This window comes from Thermothielavioides terrestris, chromosome 4 (assembly GCF_000226115.1).
Source record: "Thermothielavioides terrestris NRRL 8126 chromosome 4, complete sequence".
Taxonomy (NCBI): Eukaryota; Fungi; Ascomycota; class Sordariomycetes; order Sordariales; family Chaetomiaceae; genus Thermothielavioides; species Thermothielavioides terrestris.
Genome location: NC_016460.1, coordinates 1,288,629 through 1,304,150, shown reverse-complemented (window position 1 = coordinate 1,304,150; position 15,522 = coordinate 1,288,629). Strand labels below are relative to the sequence as shown.

The window sequence follows — 15,522 nt, the reverse complement described above, 5'->3', positions numbered from 1 at the left end:
CAACGTGATTGAAGCCGGGCATGGGCTGGGTCCGGGGCATAACCATGGCAGTCATTCCTGGAGGCATTCAGAGCAAAAATGATTGCTCCGAGAATCCGGTAGGCAGACAGCGCGTGTTCCCGCGCGTCAATAGACCTTGCGGCAAATGGAGATCCTCTGGGCTGAAAGGGTGCTGAGCTGCAAACACTGCGTCTGGGACAACGCAGGTGATCCTTCGGGTGTGTGATTGCAGCGTGGAAGCAAGAGCAGGAAACGACGACGGGTGTCCAGGAGAGGGATTGGCGTATTTCAAGGCAACAAGGCTAAGGGGTAAAGGTCAGGCAGCGAAAAGTGAAGCAGGAAGGTCCAGGTCGAGATTGGTGTGCGAGTTGGGCAGGAACGTCGTGCGGGTCGTTAGGCTCTGGTTGGAAAATTTCGAGGGAGAGAAGCAACCAGTTGGGCAGAGAAGGGGCAGTCGGGTTTTAATCCTTGTGAGATGATGGACGTTCCTTCCTTCCTGTTTCTGCCGTTGCATCCAACGACATTGCGGGCTCCGCTTCTGCTGTGTCTCTGGGCGCATGTCCATCGCAATGTGTCCTCCCGCTTCTTCCACCACTTCTGCACACTTTTGCACTTTCCCACTTTTCCTCGCTTTCCCTTCACCAATCCGCGCTCCTGCTGCCGCCTCTGGCTGCGTGTCGACGGGCTGTCACATTTGCTCCAACCTCCATACTGAGCTGGCAGCACTTTTCTGCAGCTCCCATAGGCCAGCGTCGTGCACGCCTGCGTCGCACACCGCTGTTGACCGCTGCTGCTTTCCTGTTTCTGTTGACTGATGGGGCGCCCTCGGCGGGGCAGAAGAAGCGATCCGGACCTATCAGGCCTGGTGAAAACGGCTCCCCTGCAACACCAACAGGGGGCATGGTGTGGGCGACAAAATGCCAACGCATCACTGCAGTCGCGCTAGCCCACTCCTTCGACCAGCTCGAGAGGGGAGACCGGACCACGCGGCCTTCGCATTCGCCAGCTGTTGTGCAGAACCGCACATTGACTGCAGCATCCACAGGACGAGAGCAAGTGCCAGCGCAAAGTGCACAAGTGCCAGCTTGCAATCTCACGGCCACCACATCCGCGACTGCCGCCGACTGCGTTGTCTTGGCCACGGGCTCTCTCGAATTTCTCGAGCGCGCTGGTTGCGTGCAGCTGTGGGAAGGAAGCTGCCATGTCTCGATTCCCACTGCCGCCGCGGCGCTGCCCGGTGTTTGATGAGTGGACTCCGAGCGATGTATGCGAACAGCATCCTCGGCCAATGCCTGGTGGCCAATGGAAGTGGCCAACGTCTGCTGACCGAGGCGGGCATGTCCTCGGACGCTCAGCTTGAGTCGGCTTCGGTCATGCTTGACGCACCCTTACCCAGCCTTTGGGGAGCTGAGTTTCGGGACTTCGCTCCAAATAAGTTAATTGGGGATTGAGAACTCACCTTGTTCAGCTTTGGGCCATCTCGGAACCACTCAACCATTTGATGGCCCACGTATTGAAGACGATGCGCACACGACCCGGCGCCGTCTAGATCTGGATGTCTACCCAATAGGCAACGTGAAGCTCGCGGCAGGGTCTGGCTGCAACCGGAGGTTATGTTACACCTGTTTGACTCTTTCTTGAACGAGTCTGAGATGTGCCGAACCGAGGAGTGACGCTGGATCCGGCTGGTTGCATCGATGGCAAGTACGGGCGTTGGGCTCTTCCCGCAATTGCCGCCCAAACTTCGAGAGAAGTGTAGGGCGGGGGAGCTCATGATGGGAGTCTCGACCAAGCTGAGAATGTTGCGAGTCACTGCGGAGTAACTCACGATCTTCGAGCCCTGGTCCGGCTTATCCTCGCTCTCTTAATTTCCGGGCATGCGAGCGGACTGGCAAAGCTTTCGGTGCCCCGCCAGTTCATATATTCCGCCCAAAGACACGTCCTCTCTTGTCTTCAACTGGCGTGAACATAAGACACCCCACGGCCGAGTTTGGGTATCCAGGGCGAGTTCAAGGTTTGTGCGAGCGGCCTTGGCCTTGACTGTGTCTGTTGGCCTTGAGGCCCACTCGAGTACACACCACGCGACTCGATGGTCTTGACGGGCGGAGGGCGGGCCGTGAGCTCCTTCACCGGACTCTCAACGCTTTAAGAACGTCGCACCGGCATGGACTTGGTGGGTTTCACGCTCAGCTCGGCGGTAGCGGGCTCCTGAGAGACGCGCCTCCCCAAAGAAGCACAGCACCGTTCCATCATGGACAGCCTGCTCTCTGGTCCAGCAACAGACGACACCCAACTGATGCGCGTTATCCGATGCCCATGGGAGCTCGGGCAGGAGGACCCTGATAACTGTGGTCAACGTCCAGCTTCTCGACAGGGATTCTCGGTGTCTTGCACATTACATGAACCAGGCATCTCCAACCACAATGTGCTCTTTTGCAAAGTCGAAGATGGCTCGTCGTGCGGCACTTCGACGAGGGCATCGGAGGACACCAAATAGACGAGTCCACGGATTCGGCTGGATCATCCTATTAACCCAACCATCCCTCCCCGGCGCGATGTCTCGTTCCTTGAGGTCACCGTTCGGGCTCATGGCAAAAGTGAGGAGGGTTTCCTGCTGTGTGTTGACGATCAGGAACAATGCTCCGTCACTCTAGGGCTTTCTGCGGATGTACTCACGAACAACCCGAAGTCGCCAGCTCGCCTCCACGCCACCGACGGGTGAAGTTATTTCAGCAAAACCTTTTCCCACAGACGCCATCCTCCTGCTGAACCGTCCCGACCTTGAAACAGCCACCGTCTGAGCGAGTATCCGGACCTGTTTGTAACCTCTCGGCAAGGAAGGTGGTGGTCTCTTGCATGTGCGGCGGCGCAACGCCCTGCACGCTTTGGCCCTGAAGACTTCCGCCAGACAGGTGTTCGCGAAGCCTTCAAAAGCGTATCAACAGCCTAGCAGCATCTAGGCAGCCGACTCCGATACGTTGCCTGGCAGTTTCAAAGCGAGGTGGCTGCAATCCAGAATGGTCATCAGTGGAGGTTGAAAGGAGCCTTTTTCGTCCTGCAGAATGGGGCAGGTGATGTCATCAACATGCTCCGTCGAGCCGCCCGACGCCGAGACAACTGATCCAGGCCGAGGATGCAGGTCAACGACCTTTCCTCCCTGGTCCGGGCTGGATCGAGATTCATGAAATGCGCCGGCGTGCCCGGCATTCACATTGAACCGACAAGAAAGACTCTGATCTGATTATCTTCAGGCATTGACCTTGCTGGATGATGTCCAGTGTGCGCTGCTCTCGGGCCATAGCTCGAGGCGACCAAATCAGGAGCCGCTCCCGCCATGCGCGTTCACGCCAGAGCCGCCGACCCAACCTTCAGACATGACGGAGGCAAACGCCGTGCTTCCGGAATACGGGTTGCTTGCGAAAATTTGGCTCTTGTAGCTTGAAGGGATGCTGAAAAGGCGGGGGTGGGGGGAAGGGGTGGTCGGGGCACGGAATTCGAAGGGGCTGGCTGTTCCGTCCAGCTTCTGGTGAACATATGGGAAGGGTAAGAACCAGGAAAGTACTGCGACGACTCCTGACAAGCGTCTTTTCCTCATCATCAGACTGCGCCTGCGCTTCGTATCCTGCAGTCCGCCATACCGAAATCGCGTCCAGACCTCCAGGACTGGCAACAGCCGGGCGGCGCATCCCGGTCGTGTCGAGCTTTTTAAATGCTGGTTTTTTGAGAGGTTCCGAAACCAGGGACGCGTGGCGGCTTGTGGGAGGCTAGAGTCGGCACGTCGTCTCGATGCCCGGACTGGGTCGGGCGGGCGCCGGGCGCAACCATGCGTGGCACCGGACAGGATCTGAAGGCTTGAGAGATGGTTGGGCTTGCCTGCCCAAGCGTGTTTCTGCCCAATCCTCCCGCCATCTCCGAATCATATCGTGCCGTCACCGCCAGTTTCCGGAACGGGGTGGTGTGATGGCACCAATCGCAACGATCCAGTGTCCGGGCGTTGGGCGGCAGCGCAAAATAGCTCGGAATCCCATCGGCGCCCAACCACGGCACCCTACCGTTCCGCATCGTGCTTTGCGCGGCATTCAGGACGATGCCCACGACAACAACCTTGACGACGGAGAAGCGGATCTCGAACCCGGCCACCCATTGGTCAGCCCTCGTATCGATCTGCGGCCTCGATTCTGTTCCGGTGCCTCGTCATCGCCCAACTCTGTTCCCTGTTTCTCCACAACCTGGGGCGCCCGGCAGGTCACGACGCTGCCACTGCATGCGTGGCTTCTCAGGGCGCGATCGCCTTTTCCCGCCTTCCCCAGCTTCCCGACTCTTCCTGAGGCGGACCACATGCTGCCCCGCGTGTCAGCTGCGTTGCACTGCGAGACTATGACCTGCCGCGTCGCTCTCCCACAGTGCGTCCTGCCGGCGGCTTGGTCTCCTGCCTTGTCGCTTGTTGCCTCGTGCTGCCCTGACAGCATCAACCTTGTTACCCAGCCCTACTGCGTTTGCAAAGCATATATGTCTCCATCGCGGGGCCTTCCCGGCCTCTCCGCTCTTGTTCCTGGCTGAACAGCATTTCTCATTTACATCGAGGCATGTTGCTTTCCCGTAAGAAAGGTACACACACCTCAAACTGGTTTGGTGGGCTCTATTGTCAGTCCGGCCGGCCTTTCCCCTCGGATTTCGCTGCTGCCAACGCCCAAGGACATCTTCGGTGAATGCCCTCGCCGTCCCGTGGATCCCGTGGATTTGCATTTTGACGGCCAAACATCCCAGGACATCCCGGTCACAGGTTTTTTTCCCCTGGCTGCCCTCTGGATTGGCGCGAGCAGCTTGGCAGTCCTGCCATCTTGGGCTATTCTCCTTTTTTTTTCTGTTTTCTTTTCCGATTTCTGCTTCTCCCAGCCATTCCTCTGTAACCGAAGATTACTGCAGTCATCGCTTGCGCCATTCCTGGAGACCGGTCATAAAATTTGGGTTATCCGGCCGAGAGGAGCGTGAGTGAATTGTGGGAGCAGGAGAGAGCCATGGCGGACTTTGCCTATCGTCAGCCCGCTCCTGTGGCCAGCGAGCGCTGGTTTGGTTCTCATAGGTGTGCACTGAGATCCAGATCCGGCCTCCAGCAGCGCAGTGCAAGGCAGCTAACGCCGATCCCAAGCCCGGCCTACAACAACACGCTGCACAGCGCCGGGTTCGAGACGGGGGACAACCAGTATCTCTCACAGAGGTAAGATGGCAGCCACTCTCGTCTCCTTTTTCTGGATCGCAGAAAAATAACAGGTCGGTCAAGGTTGACCTACCCTCAAGGCGCTGCATCCACGTACAACCTGCCGGCCAAGTTTCCACCGGGACCGCTCGGTCAGGTCGGGCGACCAGCCATCGAGCCCTCCTTTCCTTCTCCAGCGGCAGGTAATCCCCGGATAACACAGGGGCCCTACACGAGCCCAGCTCCTTCCCAGAACCCATTCCAGGGCGCCGGATCATGGGGATGGGAACAACAGCCGAGTTTCCCCGGCAACAACCAGGGACCCTTCCAGGGGCGCTACTCTCCGTCTGATTCCATGGATGAGCTCGCCGAGCCGAGCCTCTCGGACTACTCTCTAGACAACTCCATGCCCAGCTCCGCGGCGGCGCCGAGCAGCAAGAGCAGGGCCGGCGGCGGGAAGCCGCGCTCACAGCGACGGCCGTCGAACAGGGACGAGTTCGACGGCCCTCACCAGTTCCTGAAGAAGCCCCCGCCGGAGTACATTGCCTTGCAGGAGCGGGAGCTGCCGCGGCTTCCGACCCATCTCTTGGTGCAAGAGCAGGATAGTGTCCTGAACCAGGTCAACGACCGGCTGTCGCAGTGTGCATATGACTTCGTGGCCAAGTACCAGTTTCCGATCCCGCTGACGCAGGACATGCGGCCTGTCGAGCGGCCGCAGGACCGCGAGTGGACCGAGTGGGTGTACCTGCTCAAGCGGCTCGCGACCAAGCGCCGGATCCCCGCGCGCGTGCTGTACAACGGCCAGATCAAGCAGTTCGTGACGATCCTCGAGAACTCGCTCGAGATGCGCCACGCCGCCAAGCACCAGAGCCGGCCGCTCAAGGATGACAGGAACATCCTGCAGCTGATCTCGGCAGGCATACAGGTGGCCAAGATCTTGAAGGATGCACAGGCTATGGTATGTTGCTGTTTGGGGACGGTCCGTCCTGCAGTGTTTTCACTACCCCTTAACCCCCCCCCCTCCCTCTTTCCTTCCCTGGCTTGGAATGAACAGGGAGTTGAGATGGCCCCTTGCCTTGCACTTCTGCATTTGAACTAACACTTCTCCCAGGATTACCTCGATAAACTTTACGTTTCCACCGAACGACGGATCCAAGAGCGCGTCGCAGCGGCCGCAGCCGCAGCCGCAGCCGCCCCTGGCCCCGTCCGGTTCCATTAAGGCAGGGGGAGAAAAAGCGCCTCGCTCTTTCGCTCGCATGCTCTCTCCCGCCCCTCTTGCTTCTGCCGTACGCCACTCAGCTACGGCGGGTTGGACGGACAACGCCCAACCGCTCAACGTTTTTACACAGCATCACTGCCTCGCAATTTGGGGCGGTCTCTTTGGATGATGTGTCCTGCGCTGTGGAGTCCGTCCGTTCTCCCTGAATATCCAAGATCACGGATCTTCGGTTGGACGGCTGGACATCTCCACGCTCGCACGCTCATGCTCTACGTTACGTTTACGTTTTCCTGGCTATCTACTGGAGATGGCTGGATGGATGGATGGTTCGTTGGATGGATGGGATGGTGCTCATCAGGGCATCAATCACAACGTTTCTTGCTCCTGGCTGGGAGCGCATTGGTGGGCGGGTCCTGACAGGTCCTAGCCCTTGATGTTTCTCTTGCGGAATGAGTGTGCACGATTTTTACGTTTGACTCTGGATCTTTTGGGTTTCGCTGTTTGTCGCCCTTTGTGGTCGTTTGGAGGACTTGGTGGTGGATTGGGATGAATATCTGCTTTTCGGTGGTGGTTGCCTGGGGGTATTGGTTGGCTTTTCTTCTTTTCTTTTTCTTTTTCTTTTCTTTTTTCTTTTTTTCTCTTCTCGGTTTTATGTAGGATGTTCGGTCGCTTCAAGTTTGGGGCTGCTTTACACGTTGTTTTGAGGGGCCCCGGTGGCATAACAAGAGGCAAGGGCAGGCGGCAACCTCATGGTTGTTACTCGGCGGCGGGGTTGTTTTTCTCTGCTGCGTCTCCGCAGCATTAGAACGTGAGGGAGTGGCCAATTTGCGTGCTTCTTGGAGAGGTGCTTTTGTTGTTTAGCTGTTGGTCTTTGTCTTAAGTCTCTGTTTGGCGTCCCAAGTATGAATATGTCTGGCTTTTGCAGTACCTAGGGAGTTACGAACGTTTACACGACTCATCTTCTACTTTTGCCACTGTGTTTCACTTAACACATCTACGAAATTGCACAGTACGGAATAAATCTTAGTAAGACTGCAAACTACCACAGGCAGCCAAATCCCCAACTGGTGCACACCGAGACTCGAAAAGACTCACTATGGTCCGACCGTCAGGCGACGAGACACGAGGCTGTTTATATTTTTTTTCCCTCTGGGGTCGTCCTCGGTGTGCACCGCAGATGCAGAAGAGTCCCGGTGGATTGGCTTCGGTAATCCAATCCGGTTTAGCTCGTGCCAAGACGGCCTGCGGACCAACCCCCCTGCCCCCGCTGTGCCGGGCACGTTTTGCCCCAATGCCCTCCCATTCGGTCGCTCGTTTGAGTTAAGCCCCCGGAAGGCTGAGCAGGGGGTTGGCCTCGCAGGCCGCTGGCCGCGCCTGAAATAAGGGACCAACCCCACGGCGGCGGCGGCGGCAGGCGTGATGGCGAGCCGTTGCATCATGTGTTAGGTCTCTGTTCACTTCTTCTCTGTGATAACGTTGGCCTGGCGCTTTGAATAAACCGTTTGTGCTCGGTAGTTGCCATCCCGACCGGGCGAACTCGGCCGACGAAGTCGCCGTCTTGTATTCCCTACGCCGGACGCTGGACGCCGGACGCTGCTTGTGCGCCTGGTCGAAGAGGAACAGACCAGGTTTGGCACGGTGCGCTCCCGCCGCGTGATCGCGCTGGGTAACAATACTTACCGAGAACACGGAAACACGGACGTTAGGAAGGACAGAGGAAGAAGGACAAGCCAGCTACACAGCATAGCAGCATAGCAGGGTCTCCGGCTGGTGGAACTGAGTTGGCACCGGAACTGGCACTGTACCGTTATCGCAACCATGGCATCGGCATCCGTCACGTCGGGCGCCTCGCCGCTCTCCGGCTTCGAGTTCGACTTTCCCGCCCATCCCGACTCCACCGGCGATCCTGATGAGGCCTTCTGGACCGCCATCAGCAACCCGAGCTCCGGGTCGCTGGGCCCGTTCCTATCGAGTCCGGCCAGCCATAGCCTGGGGAGTTCGTGGGCAGTGGTGGGAAACAGGCACATCACCGAGCTCGAGCTGTCGCCCGCTGCGCTGCCTTCGCCCCTGAACCCCGACTTCGACCAGCAGAGCCGCTATTCGGGCGCGTCGTTCGTCGAGCAGGGCGGGAATGCCGCGCTTGATCCTCCCGTGCCGGCCGACATGAGCTTCCTTAACCAGGGGCTGGCGCAGGACGGGCTGGACTTGATGCCTCCGGGCGCGTTCGCGTTCCAGGACCAGTTTGACTCCGAGGGTATGTTGGTGGCCCACGACGGCGCCGGGATGCGGCAAGTTGACACTGGTGCAGAGCTCGACCCCGTGTTCAACCCCTTCTCCTCCACGAGCATTCTCGAGGAACAACAACCGTCGGAGCCAGCGGAGGGAGTCAGCTTCGAGAATCCGCAGCCTACTCAGCCCGGCACTGGTGCAGCGCCATGGGGGCCCATCAACCCGCGAAACAGCAACGCTGACCCCAGCCAAACCATGCCCCCGCCCATCAGCGAGTCGTCCCCCATCTTCGTCTTTGAGGATCCCGCATTCGTCTCGCCGTCTCCGCCGCGGCAGTACTCGCCCTCGCTCCACTCCGCCTCCGTCAGCCCGCCCGCCGTCCCCAGCCCCCGCTCGCCCATTCAAATCAAGCTCGAGTCTGGCGTGCCTGAGCCCAGCAGATCCCCCGTGACGGCGGCGCCGTCGGCTTCAGCATCCTCATCGTCCAAAGCGATCCCCATCCGCAAAGTCAACTCATCCAACCGCGTTCAGAAACGCAAGACGACCGCACCAGCCGTCACGTCCGCCCCTAACATCTCGCCTTCCGCCTCCATAGGCAGCACCACCGCCAGCAAATTCCTCATCGTCACGCCGCGCTCCATCGACCTCGCCTCGAAGCAACTCCAACGGCAGCAACAACAGCAACAACAACGATCCTCCTCCTCTTCCTCCTCTTCTTCCTCCGCCTCCAGCACCGGCAGCACGACCTCGGCCCTGCCCAACCCCGCCGCGCTATTCGAGTGCTTCGACGCGCTCGCGCGCGGGCCGTCGCAGCGGGGCCGCAAGGGCCCGCTGGCCACCGACACGAAGCAGTCGGCGCTGCAGGTGCGCCGCATGGGCGCCTGCTTCAGCTGCCACGCGCGCAAGGTGCGCTGCGACTGCGAGCGGCCCTGCCGCAGCTGCGTGCGCCTGGCGACGCAGGTGCCGCAGGTCGTGTGCTGGCAGTTCGCCGACTTCACCGGCGTGCTGTTCCCCGAGTTCGTGCGCGGCCACCTGCGCCGCGAGGAGGTTGTCCGGTTTGTTGAGGCGAATGTCGAGTCCTTTACCGTCGCCGGCGTCGAGGTGCCCTGCACCGTGCGCTTGGTCTCCGGCGTCGGGTTTACCAAGGCCGTGCTGGAGGTCAAGGCCAAGGGGTTTACCGCCAGGACGCCGGACGTGCTGCAGCATTGGCATGTGGTGGTCGGGAGGGGCGGGGTGGATCTGCATTCGAGGGGCGCGGCGCCGATCGGGTTGGAGGTGACGACGGCGTCATCGGCGGCCGAGGGGGGCAGCAGCGGCAGCGGCGGAGATGCGCAGAAGAGCGAGCTGAAGCGGCGGCTGAGGGAGTACATCCAGGCCATCGTGGACGAGCCGCGGTTCGCGGAGCTGGTCACGCCGCCGCCGCAGCACACGGAGCTGCCGCGGCGGGTGCTGCGGATCGTGCACGACTACGCGAACCGCTGCGACGCGCCGATGGTGCGGCGCGCGCTGTCCATCTACGCCATGCACTTCGTCATGACGCGGCACCTGTGCCTGACGCAGGCCAACATCGCCGAGCTGCGGCCGACGGGGCTGGTGCCGCAGGGCGTGCCGTGGGTCACGCCGCGGGTGCTGAACCGGCAGATCAAGGCGGTGCTGGACGAGATGCTGTGCCGCGAGATGGTGCAGCTGTTCGAGCACTTCGCCAAGGCGCTCAAGCCCAAGCTGCGGCGCGAGTGGGCGCCCTGCCTGGCCTCCTTCCTCGTGCTGTGCCTGTTCATGGAGTCGGTCGAGACGGCGGCCGACATGTACGTCATGTCGGACAACGAGATCAACCTGCGGCACCACTACGCGCCGGCCTGGAAGCGCTCCTTCGTGCTCGACGTCAACGCCCAGATCGAGAACATGCCCTTCAAGCAGTTCGCCTTCCAGTTCCACCAGATCTACCAGACCCACTCGCGCGACGCCGCCGCCCGCAGCTTCAACCCGCTCGTCGACGACGCCTGCTTCGAGATGGGCGAGCTGGACCGCGAGGCGGCCGACATGGTGCGCCAGCTGAGATGGTTCATCAACGAGGACTGTAAGATTTGGTCTCTTTACCCTCGGTCTTAACGTGGTGGGTGTTGCTAACCTCGCCCCGACAGGGCCCGAGCTGGACTACTTGACGGCGGACCCGATCCTGCCCAACATCGAGGACCACCCGTATCCGCGGAACGTGGCCTACAACTACACCGGCCGGCTGCTTGCCAAGTTCTTGCTCTCGTTCACCGACGAGAAGTACATTTTCGATGGGAAGGCGTGATAAACATCCTGCCTCAGTTTTAGTCTTCGCTCTTGCGTTTGGGAGTTCGGGTTTGGGTTTTTGGACAACAGATATCAGCATATCCGGGGAGTCACTTGGAAAGATCGGGATGCGACATGACGAACGGCAACGATGGGTCTTTGTAGTATGTAGAGTTGAATTAAGCGCATGAGATGTCTATTCATATACAGAGAGCCCATGGAATAACAGAATGAGATGTCTGTCCGTTTTAGTCCCGCTACCGCACAGAGTGCGCTCGGCAGCGGGGTGGATTGGACCGGCTGTCTAGGCCTTGGGATCTTTCTTCCACTGCGAACGATATACAAGTTAACCTATTGCGCACGGGAAGAGCACAGAGGCAGGCAAATTGTGGTTTTTCGCGGCGGGCGCGTCGAGAGCGCCTCGAAAATGAGGAGAGGGAGTGGCGGATCGGGAGAGACTGGTCATTGGAAACACGCAGCTCCACGAGGCGAAGTGACGAGTGCCGATGCGAGTCACGTCGCGGCATCGCCAATATCAAACAGAGTATTCAATCTCCGTGTAAATGGCCACCCTTGAGAGCAGCGCAGCATCCGTGTGGTGTTGCTCAGGCGAGAGCAGGAAGCGTTGCACGCTGCTGGCGTTTCAACAACCAGATTTACACACATAGTTCCGGCGGTTGCAGTTGGGAGGGCTGGAAAAGATTTTGGACTCGCGGTTTTAAGTCACGGGAAAGTGGGGCTTGACTTCCTCATATGGACCGGGTCATTTTGCGCTGCCGGCCCGGCGTCGTGCCGGCCCGCCCTGGCCAGCTGGCCTCGCAATATTTCTTGGGCTCGACGGCCACTCGCCGCGAAAAGCTTCTTTTCTCCTCTTTCTTCTCCATACACTTTCACAACGCACGATTAATCAACCGGTTTTGATTTCACCCACTCGTCATCGGTCATATTTGCGTGCTAGAGTATCCCGGGTCTGCCTTGCCACTATCTCCCTTTGGGCCAGAATCCCCGCAGCCTCGATGGCGCGGATGCTGGCGGCGGGTTTCCCGACATTTCTCACCCTGCAAGCAAGCATGATGATGATAGTTAGCGTGGGGGCGGCGCATGCAGCCGGCCTCTGTTGGATTGGGCTCCGTCCTGGCCTGATTGAGTTGATGTAACGGCGTATCTCGCGGCTGTTGACAGGGTGTATTAACGTTGTCGACGGCCCTCTTTGCCCTTAACGACGCTGGTGCCACACAGGCTTGTTCTGCCAGCTTCCCATGGCCCGGCTGAGTTTACATGCATGGCTAAGACACGACAAGCAATGTTGTTTTCACTTCGGACCACAGACCTGGCTGCCTACTGTGTATCCAGTTGTCCAGAGCATTCATTGCTTTTGGCCAGACCAATGTAGAGGGGCTGCGCCGGTTTTTCTGCGGATTCTTTCCCCAGGCCGACGCAGGCCGGCCGGCTGCCCCTGGCCATGACATATTCTTGGTGTAGGTGCACGCGGCGAAGAACGTACCAAGTCTGACGGACTACGCTGGAGAAGCAAACGGGGCGGGAACGTGTCATCTCGGCTACCAGAATCATCGACCCCCTCAAGCTCTTCTGGTGTACGGCAAGGCGTCCAGCCGTGCGGGTAGACCTTGGCTCCCGGCGGATTGCTCGTCTCTCAAAAAGTCATGGCTCACGAGTCTACAGGTGGAAGTCCTTGTTTCTGCTTCCGGCTGATCTCACGTCGATCTCCGTGCACGTGGCTTTACATCGCCGATTTGGCTGTCCCCTGGAACACAGGGTCTATTTCCGTTGTTGAGTCTCGCATTTTGTGCAACAAGAGGGCGGGTCTTCAAGCCCCGAAGTGTTGGCTCAGACGGAAGTGATCTCGTGCGCCCAGTGGCATGGTTGGACGGTAGCAGTTCGTGTGCTTCATCGGGATACCAAACCAGGGACAGCACGGCATGTGGCCGATTCTCTTCCACACACTCGTCTTGCCGCCTGTATAAGTGGGTGTCCTCGAGGAGGGAAATTGGGATGTAATGTGCCGGCGTGTTAGACTGGCCTGGCTAAGACGACGCCGGGCTCGACCCGCGAGGTCATATATACCTGTTGGACCTGCCCCTTTTCGACCACACCTGATCATTCCTCCAGACTAAACTGGAGGTGCTGCTGAAGACAATCTTGCCAACCAGTCCCTACTACCCCTCAACCCAGCCATGGACTCGGCAGTCCAGATTTTTATTCACCCACCGCTCTGAGACAAGCCAGACCCAATCAAGCCAAGCGACGGCAAGCCGGTCAGGGCGGATGTGTCTTGGCCGCTGGACCTATTTCAGCCATTGGCCTTCTTGAATCGGCTTCAACTCCTCATTTGCTAACATCATCATCTCTCTTCAAGTCGGTGGACGGCTCAAGCTAGAGCGTCCCTCGTAGACAGCGAGGTCTTGACATTGATATCGTCGCAGGTGTTAAGGGACAGGCGACGAAATCCAGCTATTCCATTGTGTCCCTTCTCGTTTGCCCTTTTCCTGACACCGTTCCATCATCTCATCAGTGTAATGTTAATCAGAGGTTGATGGTAGTTAGGCGGTCTCAGACTCCTTGGGTTCTGATCTGACGTACGCATCATTGTCAGCTTGTCCTAGCTACCTATGCACACTTAGGCTGCTGTGGGGAGGACTTGATTGGGAGAGGCAACCTTGAACCAGTTCAGGCGAAGATCCAATAAAGACCATGTCTGCTGGACTGGACTGACCATGTGGTTCGCATGGGCTAAGAACAAGAGTGCCATAGAGCAGGCCGAAGGAACGAAATGTGACGACAACTGTGGCAGCGTCAGGATAGAGCGGACTGCGTTCTTCTTCAGCATATTCATACCTAGGAACCATCGCCATCCTCCCACAGTTCGTTCACGGCGCTACTTAGACCTTCAAGTTTGCGAAGGTACAGTACCTACCTGGCACAACCACAACACTGCACCTTGTAGCTTGTTTCGACGGGCGTCAATTTGAAAGGCCGAACCGTGGCTCAGCCCAGCGCCTTCTACATCCGTTCTCGATTGCAATGTCCTGTTTCTACGGCAGACAGAGGTAAAGTCCAACAGCATATACAGGGGTCATGTTGCCGGCCAATAGAGTCCCTTTGTTGGCAACTTTCCAAGTTGGTGAACCACGGTCCACGGGTAAGGTAGCCGGCAAACAACAGCGTCCTGCACACAGTCGCGTGCCCGCGCCCATGTCGGCATTTGCGCCACTTCACCGCCGGTCGATCGGGTTGTGTGCATTCGTGCCACAACCGCTGTTCTCCTGCTCTCATCATGATCAATATGTACAAGAGATACCGCATGGCTGTTTTGTTGGAGCGGCCCTTTTACGATGAGGAACCGATGGTTGGCGATCCCGACTGCTCAGAGGCTGCCTTCAAGCGACCAGCGCTTCGGCGCTGCCCCTTTGACCTGGGCACCATCTCGTGGATCGCGCGGCTGGACGGCGGCCTTGACGGCTTTGCGTGGAAGGTCGCGTTTGGCGACCAAGGGCCGTTTGTCCTCAAAGTCGTGCGTCAAATGACCGTCGCGACGCTGCCGGCCTTGGATGATGCGGCTAACACAAGGGTCTATAGTTCTGGGAAACGGAACCGTCGAGAGACTCGGGCTACTACTACCCTTTTCAGCGGGAGTGCCAGAATGCCGCCCTCCTCGAGAAGATTGCAGCTGCTGTCAGCCGGGACACTGACAAACTCCCTATCAAAGTGCATGCTCATCCAGCCAGCTTCGAGGACGCCATGGACAACCTACTGGCCTTCTCCGCCGAGGGCCGTCAGAGACAGCAAGTGAAGGACCCTGACGCTTTGCATATCTCATCCATCCCGCGTACCAAGAAGTGTTACGGCTGGTTGAACATCGACGGCGAATACCTATGCAGCCTTCCGCGGGCAGTCCGCCCAATACTCGTGAGCCTAGAGAAGCCATATGGCGACCGCGAGATTCGGCCGGATCAGCGCTACTTTGCGATCGTGTACGAGTACATCCCCGAAGGCGAGAACGATAGAAGCTGCATGCAAGAGCAGCTTGACTTCCTGTGGCGCGCCGGCTTCGAACTCATAGAGTCGTTCCGCAAGGAGAACTGGAAGAGCAGTGTGCTTGTGGACCTGTCAGACATCGTGCCCGTTATCAGCTACGCCTGGATCTCGCCCCTCTATCAGAGGCCTGATGCCAGCCGGGCGTTTATCCCCCCAGCTCCGCCTCCGCCTCCGCCTCCGCCTGCCCGGCACGTTCCAAGCGGGCCCGGCGGCTCGTCATCGGCGCTCCCGTCTGCTTCACCATCGCCATCATCTCCGTCCTCCTCCTCCTCCTCCTCGTCGTCGTCCTCCTCCTCCATTGATGGCTGGCAACTCAGGTATTGAGGTATTAACTTGGCTTCAACGATCGGGGATGTGACCTACGACGCGTGGCATCAGGTCACCCAGGTTTTGGGGTCAGCCACTGAAGGGCTCGCCTCCACTCTCAGGTTTGGCCTCCTACTTGGGCCACGCAACGATCTTTATGTAGCTAGATGGTTCTCAACTGGCATACATGCCCTCTTCGCACTTAAGTGAGCGCCAGCCAGTCCCTTCAGCCGAC

The 15,522-nt window shown here is 58.8% G+C and overlaps 3 protein-coding genes across 3 annotated transcripts; all 3 read left to right on the top strand.

Moving 5' to 3' along the window:
- Positions 1-5,018: 5,018 nt before the first annotated feature.
- THITE_2054393 (uncharacterized protein) lies at positions 5,019-6,416 on the top strand (the record flags this gene model as incomplete). Its single annotated transcript, XM_003655184.1, has 4 exons — positions 5,019-5,083; positions 5,177-5,218; positions 5,282-6,155; positions 6,309-6,416. 4 exons carry the CDS (start codon positions 5,019-5,021, stop codon positions 6,414-6,416), a joined length of 1,089 nt encoding a protein of 362 aa, XP_003655232.1.
- Positions 6,417-8,234: 1,818 nt separating this feature from the next.
- On the top strand, positions 8,235-10,944 carry THITE_155547 (uncharacterized protein; the record flags this gene model as incomplete). Its single annotated transcript, XM_003655183.1, has 3 exons — positions 8,235-8,670; positions 8,725-10,722; positions 10,787-10,944. 3 exons carry the CDS (start codon positions 8,235-8,237, stop codon positions 10,942-10,944), a joined length of 2,592 nt encoding a protein of 863 aa, XP_003655231.1.
- A 3,315-nt stretch (positions 10,945-14,259) lies between these two features.
- THITE_2016922 (uncharacterized protein) lies at positions 14,260-15,086 on the top strand (the record flags this gene model as incomplete). The annotated part of the gene is made up of 2 exons (XM_003655182.1): positions 14,260-14,457; positions 14,523-15,086. Coding segments are annotated over 2 exons (762 nt in total), but the record flags the coding sequence as incomplete, so codon positions are not given.
- Between the last annotated feature and the right edge of the window lie 436 nt (positions 15,087-15,522).